We start from the raw sequence: 20,504 nt of genomic DNA, 5'->3' as shown, positions 1-20,504 counted from the left end.
GCCCGTCAACGGTACTCGGCTCTAGAGAAGGAAGTCAAGCGCTCTTGCAGACGGGACAAGCGAGCGTGGGTGAACTCCCTGGCCGACGAAGGGGAGAAAGCCGCAAACACTGGCGATATATGCCTCCTCTACGATATCTCACGACGCCTGAGTGGAGCAAGGATGAATCCGAGGATGCCAGTGAAGGACACGACTGGACAATTGCTTACCGACCCAACTGACCAGCTGAAACGCTGGTTTGAGCACTTCGAACAACTTCTTCAAGTTTCGACGGCCAACCAGCCATCAACATCTCGGCATGATCCACCTAGGGTGCGGCGCATCATTCGCGTCAATTCCGAGACCCCATTACTGCAGGGGATTGAAGCATCTATCCGAAGCATGAAATCCAACAAGGCTCCAGGGGTCGATCGCATATCAGCAGAGATGCTCAAAGCTGACCCCATGCTATCCGCACAAATGTTGCATCGACTATTCTGTAATATCTGAGACACCACGACTTTTCCGGCCGACTGGATGCAGGGAATCTTAGTGAAGATCCCAAAGAAGGGGGATCTGACTGTGTGCGACAATTGGCGAGGCATCATGTTACTGTGTATTGTTCTCAAAGTTCTGTGCAAAGTTATCCTGAATCGGATACAGGAGAAGATCGACGCGACTCTCCGACGGCAGCAGGCAGGATTCCGTGCCGAAAGATCTTGTGTGGACCATATTGTCACGCTCCGCATCATCCTGGAGCAGGTCAATGAATTCCAAGAGTCCCTTTATTTGGTATTCATTGACTACGGAAAAGCTTTCGACCGTCTCAATCACAAGAATCTGTGGGGCGCCCTGAGACGCAAGGGAGTGCCTGATAAGATCGTCAACCTCATCGAATCGCAGTATGAGGCTTTCACGTGCAGAGTTCTGCATAACGGATCCTTGTCCGACCCTATCCGGGTAGTCGATGGTGTGAGACAAGGATGTATACTATCACCTCTACTGTTTCTCATCGTAATCGACGTGCAATTGACCGTGTACCGAACCGTGGGCTGCTTTGGCAGCCTATCACCATGGAGCATCTCAACGCCTTCGATTTGGCTGATGATGTTGCTCTACTATATGGGGCCTCCCTTAGCTCAGTCGGTAAAGGCGCAGCTACAAAGCAAGACCATGCTGGAGGTGGCTGGGTTCAATTCCCGGTCCGGTCTAGGAATTTTTCGGGTTGGAAAATTTCTCGACTTCCCTGGGCATAGAAGTATGATTGGACTTGCCACACAATTATACCAATGCAAAAATGGTACAGGCATCAAAAGCTCTCAATTAATAACTGTGGAAGTGCATCTAGAACACTAAGTTGAGAGCACGCAATAAGCTAATATGCGATATGCAATAAGCTTTAAATGCGAAGAAGAAGAAAATAAGAAGAAGAAGTTGCTCTACTAGCACAACGGTGCTCTGATATGCAGAGTAAGCTCAATGACCTAGCCGAACGCTCCTCTGCGGCGGGCCTCACCATCAACGTCATCAAGACCAAATCGTTGGATATCAACACGGGCAACCCTTCCAACTTTACGGTAGCGGGGCAAGCAGTGGAGAAGGTCGAAAGTTTCCAATATCTTGGCAGCCAAATAGCGACTGACGGTGGGACCAAGAGCAACATAGGTGCACGAATCAAGAAGGCTAGGGCTGCCTTTGCGAGTTTACGAAACGTATGGAGATCCAACCCGATAAGTCAATGCACCAAAATCCGAATTTTCAACTCGAACGTGAAATCTGTGTTGTTATACGCCAGCGAGACGTGGTGTGTATCAGCGGAGAACACTCAAAAGCTGCAGGTCTTCATCAACCGATGCCTGCGGTATATAATTCGTGCCTGGTGGCCTCACAACTGGATCTCGAATGCCGAGCTCCATCATCGATGTCATCGATGGGCCCAGGTCAAGGCAAAAGCGAGAAGCCGCTCAGGATGGAAGTCTTTCACGTTGGCCTTTTGCACCACTGGTGGTGCACAGGACCCTTAAGTAAGTAAGTAAGAAAGTTCTGAGGATAGATTGATAGTTTCGTTAAAGTACGGCAGTGTGAAAATTGAACAGAAGTTAAAATTGAGCGAAGGGTCATTGATGGGCCGACAATACAAATCAAATACGCACTCCTTTGCCTAACTCACTTGTTGAAAGAGAGGCCTTGAATTATTTCCTCAAATCCACAGGCAAAATCAAATACGCACTCCTTTGCCTAACTCACTTGATGAGTGAGAGGCCTTGAATTATTTCCTCAAATCCACAGGCAAAATTGAAAACTTCACGTACCGTTCCGATTCAAATTTCGGACGATTCAAATTTCGGACGATTCAAATTTCGGACGATTCAAATTTCGGACACTTTCATTTTTAATTAAATATTACATCCAGTTAGAAACAAAGGAATAATGTTAGATGATCGTGGAGGGCACTAGTCAAAAAAATTTAAAATTTACAAGACATGTGGATCATATTCGACCGAGATAATCAACTTTTAAAAGTGTCCGAAATTCGAGTTTAAGTGTCCGAAATTTGAATCGGCACGGTATGAAGTAACAAGCACTTTGATTGAAAGTTTTTTTTTCTCCGGATATACCGGGAGGAGTTTACAGTATGTATTTGTAGTGGAGTAGCTACCGGTTTTCCTGCAGCTTTGTCTTTGACGTTCTTTTGATTGATGTTTTAGTACTGAGATTTGTAAAAGTTGACAATCTGTTCACCATTTTGAGAAGTGATGTGGGTGTTGGAATGATAAAGTTCCTACAGAAGTTATGTGATTGTCCACTCGATTATGTGGGGTTTCATGGGGGTTGAAAAGAATTGAGTCTGATATTATTTATATCTTGCTATTTAGTAGCAGTTTTGTTATCTTTGTTGATTAAAACTTAGAAAATGAACACTGACAAAAACGGCGAGAAATTATTGTTTTCGGGTCACTGTGGTTTGTTGAGATGTAAAGGGGAACGGTACTCTAGTGGCAAGAATTTTTTCTTGCAGAGCAGAAAATCGTTGGATTAATCCAAGCCTGCTTTGCATTATAGAGTTGATTGATAGTATAATATGAGATAAATGTAAATGTAATATTTAAACGATCCCAAAGCCACCATTCTACTGAAACTATCGATTTTTGTCTTCCTTTTTTTGTTTCGGTAATTGCACAATTGCAGATGAAAATAGGGTGGTCCCCACGATAAGTAAGTTATATTTTAGTTATTTGAAGAAGGTTTTTGTTTTGCGAATGAACAAAGGTGATGCAGATTCGAATGCACATCTCATACTTGATAGTGAAGGGATCGTCTATTAATGTAGGATATCGGACATCGAAATATGTACTCACTTCATAAACTGTGTATCGTCCGCGTTGGTGAACCGATCTGCCAGATTATGCAGCGCCACAGATGAAACCTCCCCCAGACCGTAGTAGTACGTCGTCAGGTTGTACTCCGGCTGCCACGCCGCTTCGCCCAGCTTGTTTGCCTGCTCCAGGTCCAGATAGTACTGAGTGTAGTCCAGAACCTTTTGAACGAATGAATAATTCAATTTCATAAACGTAAACTAAACATTTTACTGGTCTGAGCGCAATCTTACCTGACCCGTGTCGGTGTCAAATTTGTATAACCTCATCGCAGGGTTGTTTGATTCGGACATCTTCCGAGGTGTGATCGAGGGCGCGATCATCATCCACGAGATTGGTTTTCCTGGCAGAGAGGATAATGATGCTCAAGTATCTATTTCCAGGCAGGTTTCCAACTAACTTACCGCTATCACTGTAGACCACCCGGAATGAATCGGAGTGCAGATGACCGAAAAACTGTCCCTGAATGATACTGGAGTACTTCTTCACCAGCCGCAGGTAGCGCAGGTTGTTTTTCTCGGTGAAACTCGTGTGTCCGTACGGCATGTGGCCAATGTGCCGCTCGTCCGAACCAGGTGGTATATGTCCTACAATATATACCTGTCCCAAAGAAGAAAAAATATCACGAAATCGATCAGAAAGAGCACTTAAATGGATGTATCAGATGTTCGTTGTTTTTTGATCCAAGTAAGCGAAGTCAATTCAATCAAGAGTCATAAAATTAAAGATCCGAAGAATAAAAATCAATTTCAGTCATACACATAAAGCAATCCCATAAAAGCATTATCACTGTTCATCTGGGTATCAAAACACGGAGAGGGGACATAGCACAGAAGCAGTTCTTTATTCGGATTTCATGGATTTCCGAAGAAATTGAAACTAACATAACACCTAAACTACCCCCAACGGCCTCAGCTTCCTCCGGTTCGTATCGAAGCGAAAAACTCTCCAGACTCCCCCGAGATCCCTTTCGACCTTTCGGTCTGTTATTGTTGTGAGCTCATACCCAGAAAAAAAAATGAAACGAATATAGGTATCAATAAAAATGAAATAAAATCCAAAAGGCTTTTCTTCTGGCCAGTCGACACGGCACTACCAATGGCCAACATTCATCATATTCCAACAAGGGTAAGGTGGGTGGACGGGCAAGCATGTAGGCTTTTAAAATACTCATCTTTCTCCCCTTTCCCGTTCGTTCATTCGCTTAGTCGAAATTGATCCCTGGCTCACTAAAAATAAGAGGCTTTCTAGCACTTTCGCAGATCGAATAGATGCATTCTAGGGTGACTCCTTGAGTCTTATGCCAACAGATTTTTCATTTATAAATGGGCATTTGTGAATCTTCCAGATCTGCCCGTAGTAGAAACATTTCGCTCATCGGCGAAGTTGATCATGAGATCATAATATATCATCGAGGGAAAAAGTACGATGAATCTCCGAAAAACAAACATTGGATCACCCTAACAACGCCAACACACGTGTACTAAAATGTGAATGAAGAGGGAGAAGGATCGATTCGGTTGATCAAACAAGAAATGACTAATGGATGCGATGAACTTGGGACGGGTTTGCCGTATAGAAACGGAACCCCTTCTCGCTTGAAGCAAGTGGAGAAGGTTTGGATAAAGTATTCTTGATTGAATTTAAGAGCAGATGAGATTTCTGCTCCACCAGTTGTTCGAGGGATGGTATTGACCAAAGGGATAAATTTTATTGGAAAACACAGCTGAAATGGGTTCACTTGCCCGTTCGATTGAATATCCATTCAAAATGAGCTTTTCCGCAAGCTGTTGAATTTTGCTCTGCTCCACAAGGATGATTGATTCTGTTTTTAGCAAAGCGGTTCAAATTAATTTTCAACTGCATCGCCACTAATGCACACAAGCCAACGACAGACCTTCATCAATGAATTATTCAAGAGATGCCAAATTACAAGCTGAACTTTATCTATTTTCATTCGTCTTCGGAACCTCACGACAAGTCACATCGACCACCGACCGCAGCTAGCTGCCACTCTTGATGCAGTTTGAGACGACCTATATTGAACGCGTTCCAGCTTAATCATATCTAGATTTCATGAATTAATCAACTCAATTTGCTGTCTGACAAGACCACTTTCATCCTCCCTCCCCAATTTCGAACTAGCAGACCGACTCCGAAGCTTTCAAATCCGAGACAGGAAAATGCCATAAAGTAGAATTGACCGAATTTTGCACCCCCGCAAGAAACATATACATCTCCCAATGAATAATGGAATATGAAATAGATACACAACCACCAGAATCATGTTCCACCGCAGTGGCTCGGAGTAGGTACATAGACAACATCGATTCCGATTTCGAATTAGTCCGGTGTGTGGGGGATTACAATATTTACATATGTATGTATCGCATACACACACAGTGTCTTACAACTCGTTTTCAGATAAACAGGGAGCCATCGTCTTGTTTGAGGACAGAATTGAGCTTGAAGGATGGGATCTTGTCTCTGTCAGCCTAGCTACGTGCAAATATTGGCCCAGTATCACTGATCCCAAAGGATGAAACCAGATGAGGCCCCTCCGGATTAATAGTAAGTGTCGGTCTGTCGAATGGTCGAATATGGGAGCTAAAATTAGATTTCAATTTTTGAAAGAGGTTTTGGATATGGAAGACTACACGTTGATTGACAGACTCGAGGTCGTGAATCATGTGTACGTGTGTGAATGTTGGTGGGATAGTTTAAGTTGAGGTTGATATGAGGAAAAAATTTCGATTTTTTAGAAAGTAGTTTGAAATTTAAAGGTCCTTCAAAGACTACACATTTAGAAATTATTATTTTTACACGAGTCGTAATTCAGCTTTGTCGTAAATCATGGAACGTAAACAAACATGGTATGTACAATTAAGTGTCCTGAAACTGAAACATATGCAACTCGACAAAAAGTGCGCTTCTCGTCCTTTTCAACTGATTCTTATGTCAAAAAGGCGGCTTGCATGTGTCGGTCTCAGGACACTGAAATTTACATGTCTTTTTTGTAGTGTGTAGGATTAACAGTTGCCCACATTAATGGTTAGGTATTTGTATGCTACATTATGCAAATATGCTAAGGTTGGGATTTTCGAAACAGTCATTTACTTAATTATTAGTTACTTATTAAAATCGATTCAAACAAAACAGTTTTAACAATGTGTTATGGATTTGACCTCCAATCAGTTTCCATTTGGTTTTTGGCCATATTTCAGCATCTTAAATACACTCGGAAGAAAGATGTTGCGACAAAATGAACGAATTATTTTTTAAACAGTAATTGATTGTAAATATTGTTTAAATTTTAGACTACCTGCGATTGGGAAACTGCTGATCCCAATTATCGAAAATATTCTGAAATTATGAAATATTTGGATGCAGTATCCAAATAGGTATTTATGTAGTATAATTTGCGAAAGTTATTATTTGTTATTAATTGGTCGATCGATCGATGAAGCATTCAATTGTTTTCACAAAAAATTAATATATTGTTTTCTCTTGGATGATTTCGCGCGCAAGATTCTTTTGGCATCTTCTGAAAAAAATTCTAATTACTCAACTAAGAAGTATCTTAAAGCTTCTTCGGAAATATTATTCTCGTTTCTTCTAACTTGTACCGAAATTTTTTTCCATATTTCACTACAAGTATTTTAAAACCTTTTCAGGAAGTTTCTTCCAACTTCCACAGTAGCCCTTCTATCTTCTCCTGGAAATATCTTACGATTTTTCCAGAAACTTTCCTACATCTTTCCCCGGAGTTTCATCCGGAAGTTTCTACTTCATCAGATTTCCTCAAGTAAATCAAGTCAGTATATTTCCCAAGTGGTGTGGTCTATTTTTAGTGAAAATCTATTATTCACATTGCTACTGTAAACATAGCTGTTCTCAAAGAAGTCAAAAATGTTCCCCGAAAATGGGAAAAGTGATTTTGGACTAGGAAACACTAATTGTAACTTTTTTCTACTAGTGAATTATAGAATTCTTTAAGATCATTGAACTGTGATTCAATATGATGATTCAAAAAGGATAGAAATTGTGTCTACCTAATGACATGTTCTACATTGACTATTAACAGAAGTGTTTGTAAGCCAGAAATCGATGAAAACTTAAGTAGCACATGTTTTTGATACTTGCAAATGATCGTAACTGGTGTATAACTTTTACAATGTACAGTGGTACGAAGTTGCAAAAATAAATTTTTCTTTTTTTTTCCTGGTTTGTTTTCCGTCGATCTTGTTTTCCGTGCTGAGTACCAATGCTACCGACACCAGGATGGAATCTCGCACATCTGGACCCTACCTATTGACCTATCAACTCATAGACCACAGACCAACGGCTTTACTTCCCTTGATCAGATTTTTTATGCCTCAGAACATCACGGCAGCGCCGACTGGGATTGAACCCAGGCCTGCTGGAGTGAGAGACAATCATGTTTACCACTTCATCACCGGCGCCACTCAAAAAACTTTTTCTTAGATCCTGACCATTTCATTTAACCCATATAATGTATATGGAAGAAGTGTTTGATAAAATTCAGTATATACCTGAGCTGGACCTTAACTGCCAATGTTGTGTTTTTGCTAGATTGTTTTAAATTTTACTCAAGATTATGACCAGTGAATGCCGATAAAACAATTCCCGATATTTTTTTCCGAATTTTGGTAATGTTCCCGGTTGTTCAATTGAAATTAAAATTAAGCATAAAAGCGAAAACCGAAGGTATCACTAGGTTGAATGGGTCATTGCTAAGGAAGCAACATTTTTCTTGGGTTGAATTTGGTTCTGCGTTCGAATTCTTTAAAATATGTCTGTCTGATAGCTACTCAAAACTCTTTACAGGATTTTATTGGACTATTTCAAGTCTTTTCTTTTAGAATAATAACCTTTCACAGAGTTTAGGATTCTTCTAGAATAAGTTCGAAATTTTCCCTGGAAGTGTCTTGAAAATTTAATTATAACAGTTCATAGATAAAATTATTAAATTTTGATAAATCTGCAGAATAAACCTGCAGATTAATCGAAAAGTCATGAAATTTGTCCTTAGATTTCTATCGAGTTTTAAATCAGTTTTCTTTGAATTCACTGAAGCTTTTTGCATAATTCTATTTAAAATTCATTTGAATTTTCTTAAGAATTCCTATTCCCAAGAAATTCACCTCAGAGCTGTCTTGAGATTTTGTGCAGGATTATCTTGCCCTAAAATCTTCTGAATATTTGAAAAGAAATTTCCTTAACATGCTCTAGAGTGTTCATTCGTAATTTCTTTATCCTCTCATAACATTATTCTAAGAATTCCACTGGAATTTTTTGGTATTCTTCACGGATCCTGGAATCCTCTTCACAATGTTTTTTGGAATTTTTTACAGAGCTGCTTAAAAATTCTACTCTGAACTCACACAATTCACGTGGAATTGAAGTCTTAACCCTCTTAGAGCTCTTTCTAAATCTTCCTTGAATTGCATCTAAAATTCCTTGGTTTTATCACTGAAATTCATGGCATTTTTTCTATGAAAATATACAGAGCGTGTCAGAACAATAGAGTCGCCATCTTATTGCTACTAAAAATTGTTTTTTAACTAGTAGTTATGACATTTTTAGGACTTATAAAAAAACCAAAATTTCATTATTTCACAAAATTAGGGAAATTTACCAATTGTTGCACACCACCCAATTATTGCACATTTCCCATTTTTACTGTGCAGCATTTATCAAAGGCCATGAAATTTATCGATCATAGTGACATGTTAATCATTGTTCGATTTTTGACTGCTAAAAACCATACTTTTGAAAATAATTGTTAGGAACATTGTCTTCATGTGTTCACAGATTACAACGAAGATTAACAACACCGTATAGATAGCTTCGAGTAGACCCCTTACATAATATAGTGAAACGCGTATAGGAGTGAAAATCAATATTAGGAGATGGAGCAGGTCGTTTACGGGAATCCAATCCCATTCTACCCAGGATCAAAGGTCTCCCCAAAGCCCACAAACCGGGGAATGAAATGTGAGAGATCGTGCCTGCAGTTGGTTCTCCCCACCCACAAACTAGTGAAGTGGCTTGTCACCGAGTTCCACAGTATGCCGTATCAGTTCCAGAATAAAGTAGTTAGTAATACCCAGGAGTTCACCAAGCAACTACAATCTTCAGGAGAAATCAACGAGTACGAGATTATGGTATCTTTCGAGGTCACAGCTCTTTTTCCCAGCGTACCGGTCAAGGAAGCGATCAACCATTTGGAGGACTGGCTATTAACACAACGAGAGGATGCAGCATGAAGAAACAAGGTTCGGACGTACCTTAAGCTGACCCGCCTTTGTATGGAAGATAACTACTTCTCTTTCCGAGGTAACTTCTACAAGCAGATGAAAAGAGCCCAAATGGGAAACCCCCTATCCCCCTTCCTGTGTGAACTTTTCATGGCCAACTTGGAGACAATTCTGAAGGAGAAAGGACTATTACCTATCCGTTGGTGGAGGTTTGTTGATGATATCTTCAGCTTAGTTAAAATGGAAACCCTTTCACAAATTTTAGATGAGATCAACAGAATTCACAAGGATATAAAATTCACTCACGAGGTAGAAAAAGACGGGAAACTCGTATTTATCGATATTCTAGTCATCAGAGAATCTTCACCATCATCTTTGCTTGAATACGAAATTTACAGGAAGCTAACAAGCACCAAAAGAGTTATCCCCTATACTTCTAACCATTTGTTCCAACAGAAAATGGCCGTCTTCCACCACAGGATTCATCGGATGCAGACTCTTCCACTCAGCGATACAGGAAAGGTTAGAATTACAGTACATCTTGAAACAGCGAGACTCAACGGATACAAGAAGACCACAATCCAGGCAATCATTGATAAAAAAGCAAGTATTCTCCAAAGGAGATTATTTATAACACTCACCGCAGAACCTGAACCCTTGAAACGAGTGTCCGTTCCATTTGATCAAGATATTACTTGTAAGCTAAGACCACAGTTAAAACAATTCGGATTAGATTTGGTTTTTTTACCAGTAGACATAACCAGTTGAAATCATTTTTAGGATCCACTAAAGGCCCAGTTAATGTTTTAGGTAAAGCAGGTGTGTATAAAATAAGCTGTAATCATTGTAACAAAGTATACCTTGGACAAGCCTAGAGAACTTTGGCCACTAGATTTAAAGAACATATAGCGGAGGTTAATAAGGCCAAAAAGCAAGAGGAAAAAGGCCTAACATATGATTTCAAATCAAAGGTTGCAGAACACATCTTCACAGAGGACCACCAACTATCGACGGACGACATCACGATTTTACAAACCGTATCTACATCATGGAAACTGTATGTTGCAGAGAGCCTCAAGATCAACAAACAACGGAATTCAACTTTACTCAACAAGGATCAATGACACTGAAGAAGTCTGCGCATTGTAGACGAAGTACGCGTATCTGTCATGGATATACAAATAAGGTAGTGGAATGAAATGGAAATTACTAAGGTTTTATGATTGTTTTATTGTGTCTGATAAAGCCAATTTGAATTCCTCTCATTAAACCTAATAATCAATCCAAATGTTGATTAATAAGCAGCTGCTATAAAACAAGCTGGCTATGAAACATCAATTTTCAACCAGTGATAAGTCCTCAATTTCATCTTGTCAAAATTGTAAACAATCAGCGTCAAAACCTTTCTCCACCATGGTTTCATGAGAAAAAAAATCAAATATTCTGGCTATGAAATTTACAGAAGCATTTCAATAACATTGTACGCAAGAACCCACTTCCGTAATTAGCTCCAGCCAAGAAACAAGTTCTTCTGTGTTTTCTACGGATATTATGGAGGCAGCTCTAGAGAGTCTACAACCCAACCGTTTTGCACCATCATGCGGAACTCAAAGGTTGGTTTTATAAGATTCTATTCCTAGTCTTACGTGGAACAACTTTGTTATTATTCAGGAAAGTGTATTGAGGATTCATATATTTATTATGTATATTAAAACTGTGAATTGCATTTATCGATTTTTCGATATAATTTTGCAGATGATACAGTACCCTAGCAGCACACTTGTCACAAAACGGTTGTAGCAACTTCTATGCGAAGCTGCCGCAACTTTTCGATATGGAAGTGTGTTGATTGGGTACAATGGATAGCTAAAAAAATGGAAGATGTTTAATTGCTTAATATCGAACCTGCAAAATGCGTGTCTATGCTGTGATACATCACGACTGTTCCGGTTTCGAGAAGCAAGCTTGATCATGCCGTGACAGGCGTTTTTCAGGTTTGTTATTATGACTGTTAGGTGTCCTTATACTGGATGCTGTAATATGCTGAATGATTGGGTTTTCTTAATCACTGGGAATGCTAACGAATATTCGTTGTTAATTCTTATGGCTTTTCTCACTTATGTCACTGTTGAAGCAATTTAAAACCTTCGAAGGAATTGTCTGCACAATAGTTCGTCTTTTTGCAAACCTAGTTTAAATGTATTCATCAAATTATCATATAGAAAAATTATCAAGCTCAATCCTTTGTAGAGGTTCGTAGCGCAACCATCGTCATCATCGACATTTGGGGATGCGCATGTTCTTTTATCAAGGGCACACATTCCTTGACCTCTTCCTTGTATCATTTATGGACGTCTTAGCATTCCATTTTGAATTGCACTGTTATTGAAAGTTCACAACTTAAGATATGGAATATACTTCATTTGGGCATAACTAAGGCATACATGGACCACATAAAATGTACTTTCATAGCTTTATAAAAAAAAACTGGAATTTAATATACGATATGAAGACACTGTCTGGACCACATTTTGTTTCATTTTATATCTTATCTAAAAACAAAGGCATTGCGAATTTTTATCCAGTATTTGTCCCTTAAATGCTGGCAGAAATGCCATTCTTCTTGATAGCTTGTCTCCTATGCGTTGCTTCCACTTTCACTCAAGCGTAGCACTATTGTATCCGTCGCTTGGATTCTGAAAAATTTGCTAGTCTTCTTGATATGATGTCTTAGATGTTACTTAACCTGACAGTGTTTTCAGATCTAAATTCCGTGGGTTACAAATAAATTGTGCGAGATTTTTTCATAGTTTTACGACAGATTATGGGAATTTCGGGAGCATTTCCCATCATATGCAGTCTTTGGGACCTAGTGCAATCGATTCCGTGCACATTTTTACCTGTGAATAGAGCTGTTTGTGAATTTTAATTGCTGAAGGTCAACCGTTTGCGTTTCTAAGAAATGGTCAATTTATCAGTAAGCCATAAAATCATGGTGTAAGATCTTCCAGAGAACCCTAGTCCCCAATACTTTAAAACCAGGGGAACAATATTTTTCAGTTATAAAAAAACTCATTGTTACTATTCATGCCTTGTTGATAGTGGCAAAACTTTACCTTGAAAACAGGGTTAGTGTGAATCCTAATCTTCTATTCGTTGTTCCCTAGTTTGAAGTGGATAAGACTTGGGTTCTGATGCATGGTAAATATTGGTGTCAGTGCTTAATTTTTTTAACAAGGTATCCGTTGTTGACTAAAAAAGTGGGGCATTTTTGGAGTTTGATCTCACTCTTTAAAGGGTATAAATAGTGAATCAAGACAAGCATGACAACTGTACGCTCGAAACAAAAAATCCCGGCCTATCCACTTTTGGCAGTTTTCGATCAAATTCCTGGGCAGGAATTTGATATCTCGTTTGAACGAAAAGTGCCCCGGAACAATTTAAAATAAAACAGAAGTCTGAATTCACTAAAAAGTTTCTAGTCTGGCTAGCAATCTGCAGTTAGGGGGCTGAAAATCGAAACTTTCGTTAATTCTCAAAGTATGAACCTACAAATTTACCAGGTGGATGCTTACAGAAGAGACTACCTTTTCTGGAGCAGCATGAGGTGGATTCTGGCCAAAATTTGCAAGCTGTCACTACTCAAATTCCATCAAACAGTGGTACAGCGAAAATGGTGTCACAGTGGTTCCCAAGGAGATGAATCCGGAACTAAGGCCAATCGAGGAATACTGGTCTATTATGAAGCACACACTGAAGAACACTGCAATTGAACTGAAGGATTACAAGCGAAAATGTAATTTGGCAGCCAAACAAGTGGGAACAAGGCTCGTGTAAAAGATGAAGAAAGACTGAAACAATTTTTCGTGTTCAACCTTTAAACAGCATTTAGTGACAACTCTAGATAGGGCTGAAATTAGGGCGTAACAACCTTTGTAAACAATGACTTCTATCGATGACTTCTAGGAACTCAAGTTCGCCCACGAAAACTAGCACAACCGCCATGTAGGAGAAGTCTTCCTCTGCCAGATGGTATTGTTGATTTGCGTTGGCGAGCCTTAACTTTCTAGAAATCATCGAAAGAATTAATTGTTTACAAAAGCTGTTACGCCCTAATTCTAGCTCTATCTAGAACTGTCAATAAACTGGACACTACCTGACTGGACATGAATCTTAGATCACCTACATTCAATGGGAAGAACTTTATTAATCGCATCACTCTAGTAAGTTCCATAGATCATCTCTTTTCCTCTTCTGAACATCTGAATATTACGGAAAGTCAGTCTGTTTTTTTTTTCTCATAAAAGCATTTAAATGTACACCATTTAAACACGAACCAAATTTGCTATCAGTCATTTCCACACACCGTTCAGAGGTCATACAATTTGTCACCTTCACTATTAATGTGGCCCTCTGAACCAGCTATTAAGATCTCCACGCAAACCTCAAGTCAAAAAGATAAAAAAGTAAGAAGCGTGTAATCTTACCAAGGGGCTGTCATAAACGAAATTACGCCACCGAGAGCACACCCTTTTCACCTCTCATTGGCCATCAGCGTCAGTTTCCTCAGTGTGTTAACACACCCGCGCCGCCATTGCCGGGGACATAAAAGAAAATAGCTGGAGTTGACTTCCGCTTACGCACTATCTCTCCTCCGCTTTTGAGATTGTTGCATAACATTGCTGTTTCATTACCACCACAGACTCAGGCACCTGACTAAATACCATCCAGTCGTTCGTCTAACAAAGTATGAAGTGGGAAAATGCCTTTCCATTATGTTTCTCGGTTGTCCCTGCCCAGTGCTCGACTGGGGTTAGTTGATGGCACGACCTTGCTTTGGAGACGCATTCACCATTTTTTATGAACACCATCACCATTTCCTTGCTAAGAAGAATTTCTAGGAAAAGTTAAACTCATTAAAACCGTAATGCCCATCGTATCGTGTAAATGAGGAAAAGGGCTTTCACTCACTTACTAAGTTTCCACTGTTTTTCTTGCCATGTCACACTACTAGCCCCGTAGCTGGAGGGTGATTCGGACTTTCGTCTTTTGGCCGGCATTTGAAATGAGCGATCTAGATGGCGTGCGTAGGGGGAAGCCATCTTTTGCAATCAGAATTTGTTGCCGAGTGTTGGGTGCGAGAGATGGTCGGAAAACGGGAAGGAAGTTGAGGTTCCCACGACGATGGAAGGCAAAGAGTCGCATCCCAGACCATAAAATGAGCGGTTCAAAAGAACGTGATGAAAGTGCTTTTTCATCCACAACCCGCATTCAGTACAGGTTGGTCCTGGGGGCTTGTTCTTGTTCCCCGACCACGACCACGACGACGACAACCATGACGACGGTGGGAGCTTTCCCGGTAATGGCTAGTAAACAGATGTGAATTTTAATTGAATTTTTTTGCCTCCTTTTTCATCAGCAGTGGAATGCAACTTGTCACAAGCCATGGGAAAAAAACGACGACGACGGCTGCGGCGATGGCAGAACGTGACCGTGGAAACTTTGGTTGGATACATTATTTTTCTGCAGTGGTGTGCAATTTTCGTAAAATTGATTTTCCTCCCCCAGCATGATTAGATAGATTTGAATTTTTGTTTTGTGAACATATAACAGCAATTCAATTTCGCTTCGTTCATCGCTCAGGACCATCATCTTCTACGAAAAACAAATTAAATCATGCCAATCAACCGAAATTCATATCTGTGTTCAAATCTGGTTTCATCCAATTCCATAAACTTTCCAGACTTGTTTGCACTCGATTTCGTTCAGTGGCATTGGCTACCAATCTCGATCCATTATTAAGAGAAATTGAGAGATAGAGAGGGGTAAATAATAAATAAAGACGGTCACTCTGGGAAGGTACTGCCTGGTCATAGCTTGGAGCATAGTCGCCCACCGACCGAACCGTAATGAATCATAATTCACAGATCATTGCCCCGGTTAACAAAATCAAAATAATTCAGCAATCTCGATTCTGGTATCTGCATGGAGAGAGCCGCCACCCTTTATTGACCGCATTATGGGATAACGGTGACGACCATCCCACTTGTGTATTCCAACGATAAACTCAGTCTGCTGTCCTGGCTGGCAAGCTATTGAATTTTGAAACGGGTCACCGCAAATCTAGAGATCTGCATACACGCATAACAGACGCAACCATTCGAACGAAATGTTCTAAATGCAGACCGATAGATAGGTTAAGAAATTCGATCCGACAGACATGTGACACGGGCCAGCTTGATTTTCAGCCCTAACTCGGTATGATATCTTGTCAATCACCATTTTCCTAGTGACAATACCCTTGTCTTCATCCCGACTCTCTTCCTAGAACAGGATACAGTGCTGAAAACTTTAATGACACTGACGGATGTCCATTATGCGACGCCGTCACAGATTTCAAGCAGGTTTTCTTAGATCATCTGGGGGCAGTAGGTCAGCTAGAAGTATGATTAAAGGCTTGCAGTTGAGTTCTTGTCCAATATTGCCACTCAAATTAACGCCAATGATCATGGTATAGAATGCTCACAATGCAAACGGCTGGCAGCACCGTAGGGAAATTTGATCGATTTAGTTTGGATGTAGAAATGGTAGCTCAGACTAAAAGTCTCGATAAGCACATAAAAAAAAGAAATTATTTTAAATATATTATTTTAAGCGGTGCCGGTGGTGTAGTGGTAAGCGTGATTTCATCTCACCCCAGCAGGCCTGGGTTCAATCCTAGTCGGCGCCACCGGGATGTTCTGAGGCATAACATCTCTGATCATGCCTTGCTTCGGAAGGGAAGTAAAGCCGTTGGTCCCCGGTTCATGAGATGATGAGTCGATAAGTAGGGTCCAGGTGTGGAAGCTGCCTCATTGGAAGGAATTCCACTCTTGAAAACGTATTTTTTTTATTAATATTTACAAAATATATTTCCCGTGTTCGTTTTTGCTAATCTCTATTGGTTGTCTAAAAATTATTCTCAGAAACAATTTCGTTAGAATCAACGGTTTTCGAGTCATGATATTTTGAATAATACATATGTGAAAACACATAATCTTTTTGGAAAGATTTGTCTTGAGTAAGAATAATCACTTGACTTGTGTAAAACCATAATAGAATAGCTCGATTTTGGCTAATTAAAAGCTTATAGTTTTGGCTTTATTTTGGCTGGAATAGCTCTGTTTGCATATTAGCTCCACGTAAACAGGAATTATACACGATTTTTTGACGAAGACTGCGTCTTACAGGAAGTTAAGGAAGTAAATAGAAAATCACGGAATATCATTACGAAAAGGTGTTAGGTTTTGAACGCTTTTAACTTTGTCATTTACGGATGAAATTAAAATCCAAATAAACCAATCGATAGGAAATAACTCTACAAATTTGCTAAAATAAGTACTTTTCCAATGTTCAATTTAAAAAAAAAACTGTTGAAACATGTTCAAATAAAAAGTTATAATTTTATTACTATTTTCATGAAATAAACGTTCTCCCCAAACCCAGACGTCATAATAGAGTACCAATCGGTTGCTCATCCCTCCGTTCATTTTCTCTTCGGACGGCGTGGCGAGCAGGTACCAGCAGCAGCAGTAGGAAGTGAACAGTAAAAGGTGGAACTCTCTCTCTCTACCGTTGAGCAGAAAAACTTTCTTGCAGCGGACGGCGTGATGAGTGGATCACCTTGACAACCAGCATTGGGGTAGGAAAAGACTCACCTCTTCAGAAACGATTTATTTAGGATTGATGGTATTTTCAGTAGTGGTTTTGTAGTTAAAAATAGTATTAAGCAAAGTCGGTCGGACTATAAGGAGATCATCCCATTTAACTTGGGTGTTTGGTCTGGATCCCGTTCGGACCACTTGAACACTCGGTCGTCGCTAGGTGGAAATCAGCTAACCACCAACTCCGATTTCTGGGCGCAAATGTACCAGTCGTATTTGCTATGTGGCTAGAATACTGCCACCTAGTATTGAATCCATACATTTCCATACACGAAGAACGCATAGAATCTTTCCAAAAACAATTCCTTTTATATGCCTTACCTAAATTGAATTTGACTGCATTTCCATTACCATCTTATGAAGCGCGCTGCATGCTCATCAATATACAAACACTTAAGGAGCGCCACCAATTTGCAATACTTTTCTTTATCAACGACATTATTTCAATGCGCATTGATTCGGCAGAAATTCTCGCACAATTAAACTTTTACACACCTTATCTTAGAACACGGAATTTATTTTCTGAAAAATCGTACAGAACAAACTATGCAAAAAATAGTCCAATCAATGGAATGATGCGCCTATATAATTTGCATTGCGGAACTATTGACATCACTATGTCCAAGCAGCAAATAAAAACTAAGCTAAAACAGAATAGAATTAATGCATAGTATGTAAGTAAAAATTGTAATAATCATTGTATGTAGTCTACACTGGCTTGACGAAATGAAATAAATGTTGAGTTGGATAAGGGTTAAAAAAAAGAATACAGCGATTGTGAACCACACCGAGATACCCCACTGCGTTGACGCCATCGCAAGTCAGCCATCGTTGGACCTGGAAATTGAGCTCGTAAAATATTCCCTAAATCCAAGTCAAATAATGTAGACGTTAGATTCTTAATCCATAGTTCTCTTTGGGATACACTCTTTACGAATTAAATTTTGCAATAGCTTGAGTTAATATCTCTTTATTGAATTAGTTTGTGAACCATTTCATAATTAGGTTTGATAATCAACTTAGTATGGCAAAAAAATATCTTGTCGTTAGAACTGAATTTTTGTCAACGACCACACGTCTCTATGGGGAGCTCGTTTAGCTTTATTTTAATGGTGAAAAATTGTTTTTTTTTTTATGTTAGAACCTGGTTTGGTAAGATGCGCCAACGCGTGATTGGTTGGCAGCCGATCAACGCGAGGATGTGCAAGTTGAGGATTAAGAGCCGTTTCTTCAACTACAGCATCATCAACGTGCACTGCCCACACGAAGGGAGCCCCCCGACGACGAGAAAGAAGCGTTCTATGCGCAGCTGGAACGACGGCATGTACGACGGCTATTCGCAACGGGACGTCAAAATCGTCATCGGCGACATGAACGCACAGGTAGGATTGGAGACAATGTATAGACCGGCAATCGGGCCAAACAGCCTGCATGCCGTATCGAACGACAACGGCCAACGATGTGTGAACTTTGCAGTCTCTCGAGGAATGGTAGTTCGAAGTACCCACAAGGATATCCACAAAGCCACCTGGAGATCACCTGACCAACACACAGAAAACCAAATCGATCACGTTCTAATCGACGGGAAGTTCTTCTCCGACATTATCAACGTCCGCACGCACCGCAGTGCGAACATAGATTCAAACCACTACCTAGTTGCAGTATGCATGCGCTCAAAACTCTCGACGGTGCATCTCGACACCCATCGAAGTCGAACTCCGCGACCCAACATTGAGCAACTACGGGACGCCGGAGTTGCTCAGGACTACGTGCAGCAGCTGGAAGTTGCACTACCCACGGAATAGCAGCTTGGCGCAGCTTCTCTTGAAGATGGTTGGAGGGACATCCGTTCCGCTATAGGTAGTACTGCTGCAGCGGCATTAGGTACTGCAATCCCGGACCGAAAAAATGACTGGTTTGACGGCGAATGCCAACTGTTAGTAGAGGAGAAGAATGCAGCACGGGCGAGAATGCTGCAACACCGCACGATATTTAATGTGGAGTGATACAGACAAGCGCGGAACACGGTTTTCCGAAGAAAGAAGCGTCAGCATGAAGACCGAGATCGCGAGGCGATGGAAAATCTGTACCGCGTAAACGACACACGGAAGTTCTATGAGAAGCTAAATAGTTCGCGCAAAGGCTATGTGCCGCAAGCCGATATGTGCAAGGACTTGGACGGTAGCCTTCTCACGAACGAGTGTGAGGTGATTGAGAGGTGGAAGCAGTACTATGACGAGCACCTCAACGGTGAAGAAGCAGAAAACGAAGGTGGCACGGCAACAGACCTTGTAGCACGCGCGGAAGACAAAGCAACTGGTGTAGATCAAATACCAAGTGAGCTATTAAAATACCGTGGTGAAGCACTGGCTAGAGCTTTACACTGGGTAATTTCCAAGATTTGGAAGAAGGAGATATTACCGGAGGAGGGGATGGAAGGTGTCGTATTCCCAATCTACAAAAAGGGCGACAAGTTGGATTGCTGCAACTACCGCGCGATCACACTGCTGAGCGCCGCCTACAAGGTATTCTCCCAAATTCTATGCCATCGCCTGTCACTATTTGCAAGAAAGTTCGTGGGGCAGTACCAGGCGGGAGTCATGGGTGCCAGCGCTACCACGGACCAAATTTTCGCGATTCGGCAGGTTCTGCAGAAATGCCGCGAATACAACGTGCCCACACATCATTTGTTCATCGATTTCAAATCCGCATACGACACAATAGATCGAGATCAGCTATGGCAGATTATGCACGAGTACGGATTTCCGGATAAACTGACGCGATTGGTCAAGGCGACGATGGATCGAGTGATGTGCGTTGTTCGAGTATCGGGGAAACTCTCGAGTACCTCTGAATCTCGAAGGGTTACGGCAAGGTGATGGACTTTCGTGTCTTCTATTCAACATCGCGTTAGAAGGTGTGATCAGAAGAACTAGGATGGACACGAGTGGCATAATCTTCAGGAAGTCCATCCAGCTTCTTGGCTTCACCGATGACATCAACATTATGGCATGGAACTTTGAGATGATGGCGGAAACGTACATCAGACCGAAGGCTGAAGCTAGGCGGATTGGACTTGCCATCAACGCATCAAAGACAAAATACATGAAAGGAAGAGGTTCTAGGGAAGACAATGTAAGCCTCCCACCCCGAGTTCAGATTGA

General features: G+C 40.7%; 1 protein-coding gene across 1 annotated transcript in view; it reads right to left on the bottom strand.

Annotated features, from left to right (window-relative positions):
* LOC135704972 (acid sphingomyelinase-like phosphodiesterase 3b) overlaps window positions 1-20,504 on the bottom strand; it is a 232,689-nt gene that overhangs the window by 19,217 nt on the left and 192,968 nt on the right. Inside the window, exons 7-9 of the mRNA XM_065226514.1 lie at window positions 3,761-3,956; window positions 3,590-3,699; window positions 3,339-3,517 (exon numbers count right to left, since the gene is read on the bottom strand). Of these exons, the coding sequence (XP_065082586.1) occupies window positions 3,339-3,517; window positions 3,590-3,699; window positions 3,761-3,956 (485 nt within the window). The remainder of the gene's footprint in view (window positions 1-3,338; window positions 3,518-3,589; window positions 3,700-3,760; window positions 3,957-20,504) is intronic.

This window comes from Ochlerotatus camptorhynchus, unplaced genomic scaffold, assembly GCF_037179485.1.
Source record: "Ochlerotatus camptorhynchus isolate MF236.1 unplaced genomic scaffold, CSIRO-AGI_Acam_v1.1 ptg000253l, whole genome shotgun sequence".
NCBI classification, from domain to species: Eukaryota; Metazoa; Arthropoda; class Insecta; order Diptera; family Culicidae; genus Ochlerotatus; species Ochlerotatus camptorhynchus.
This window is presented reverse-complemented; position numbering and strand designations above follow the sequence as displayed.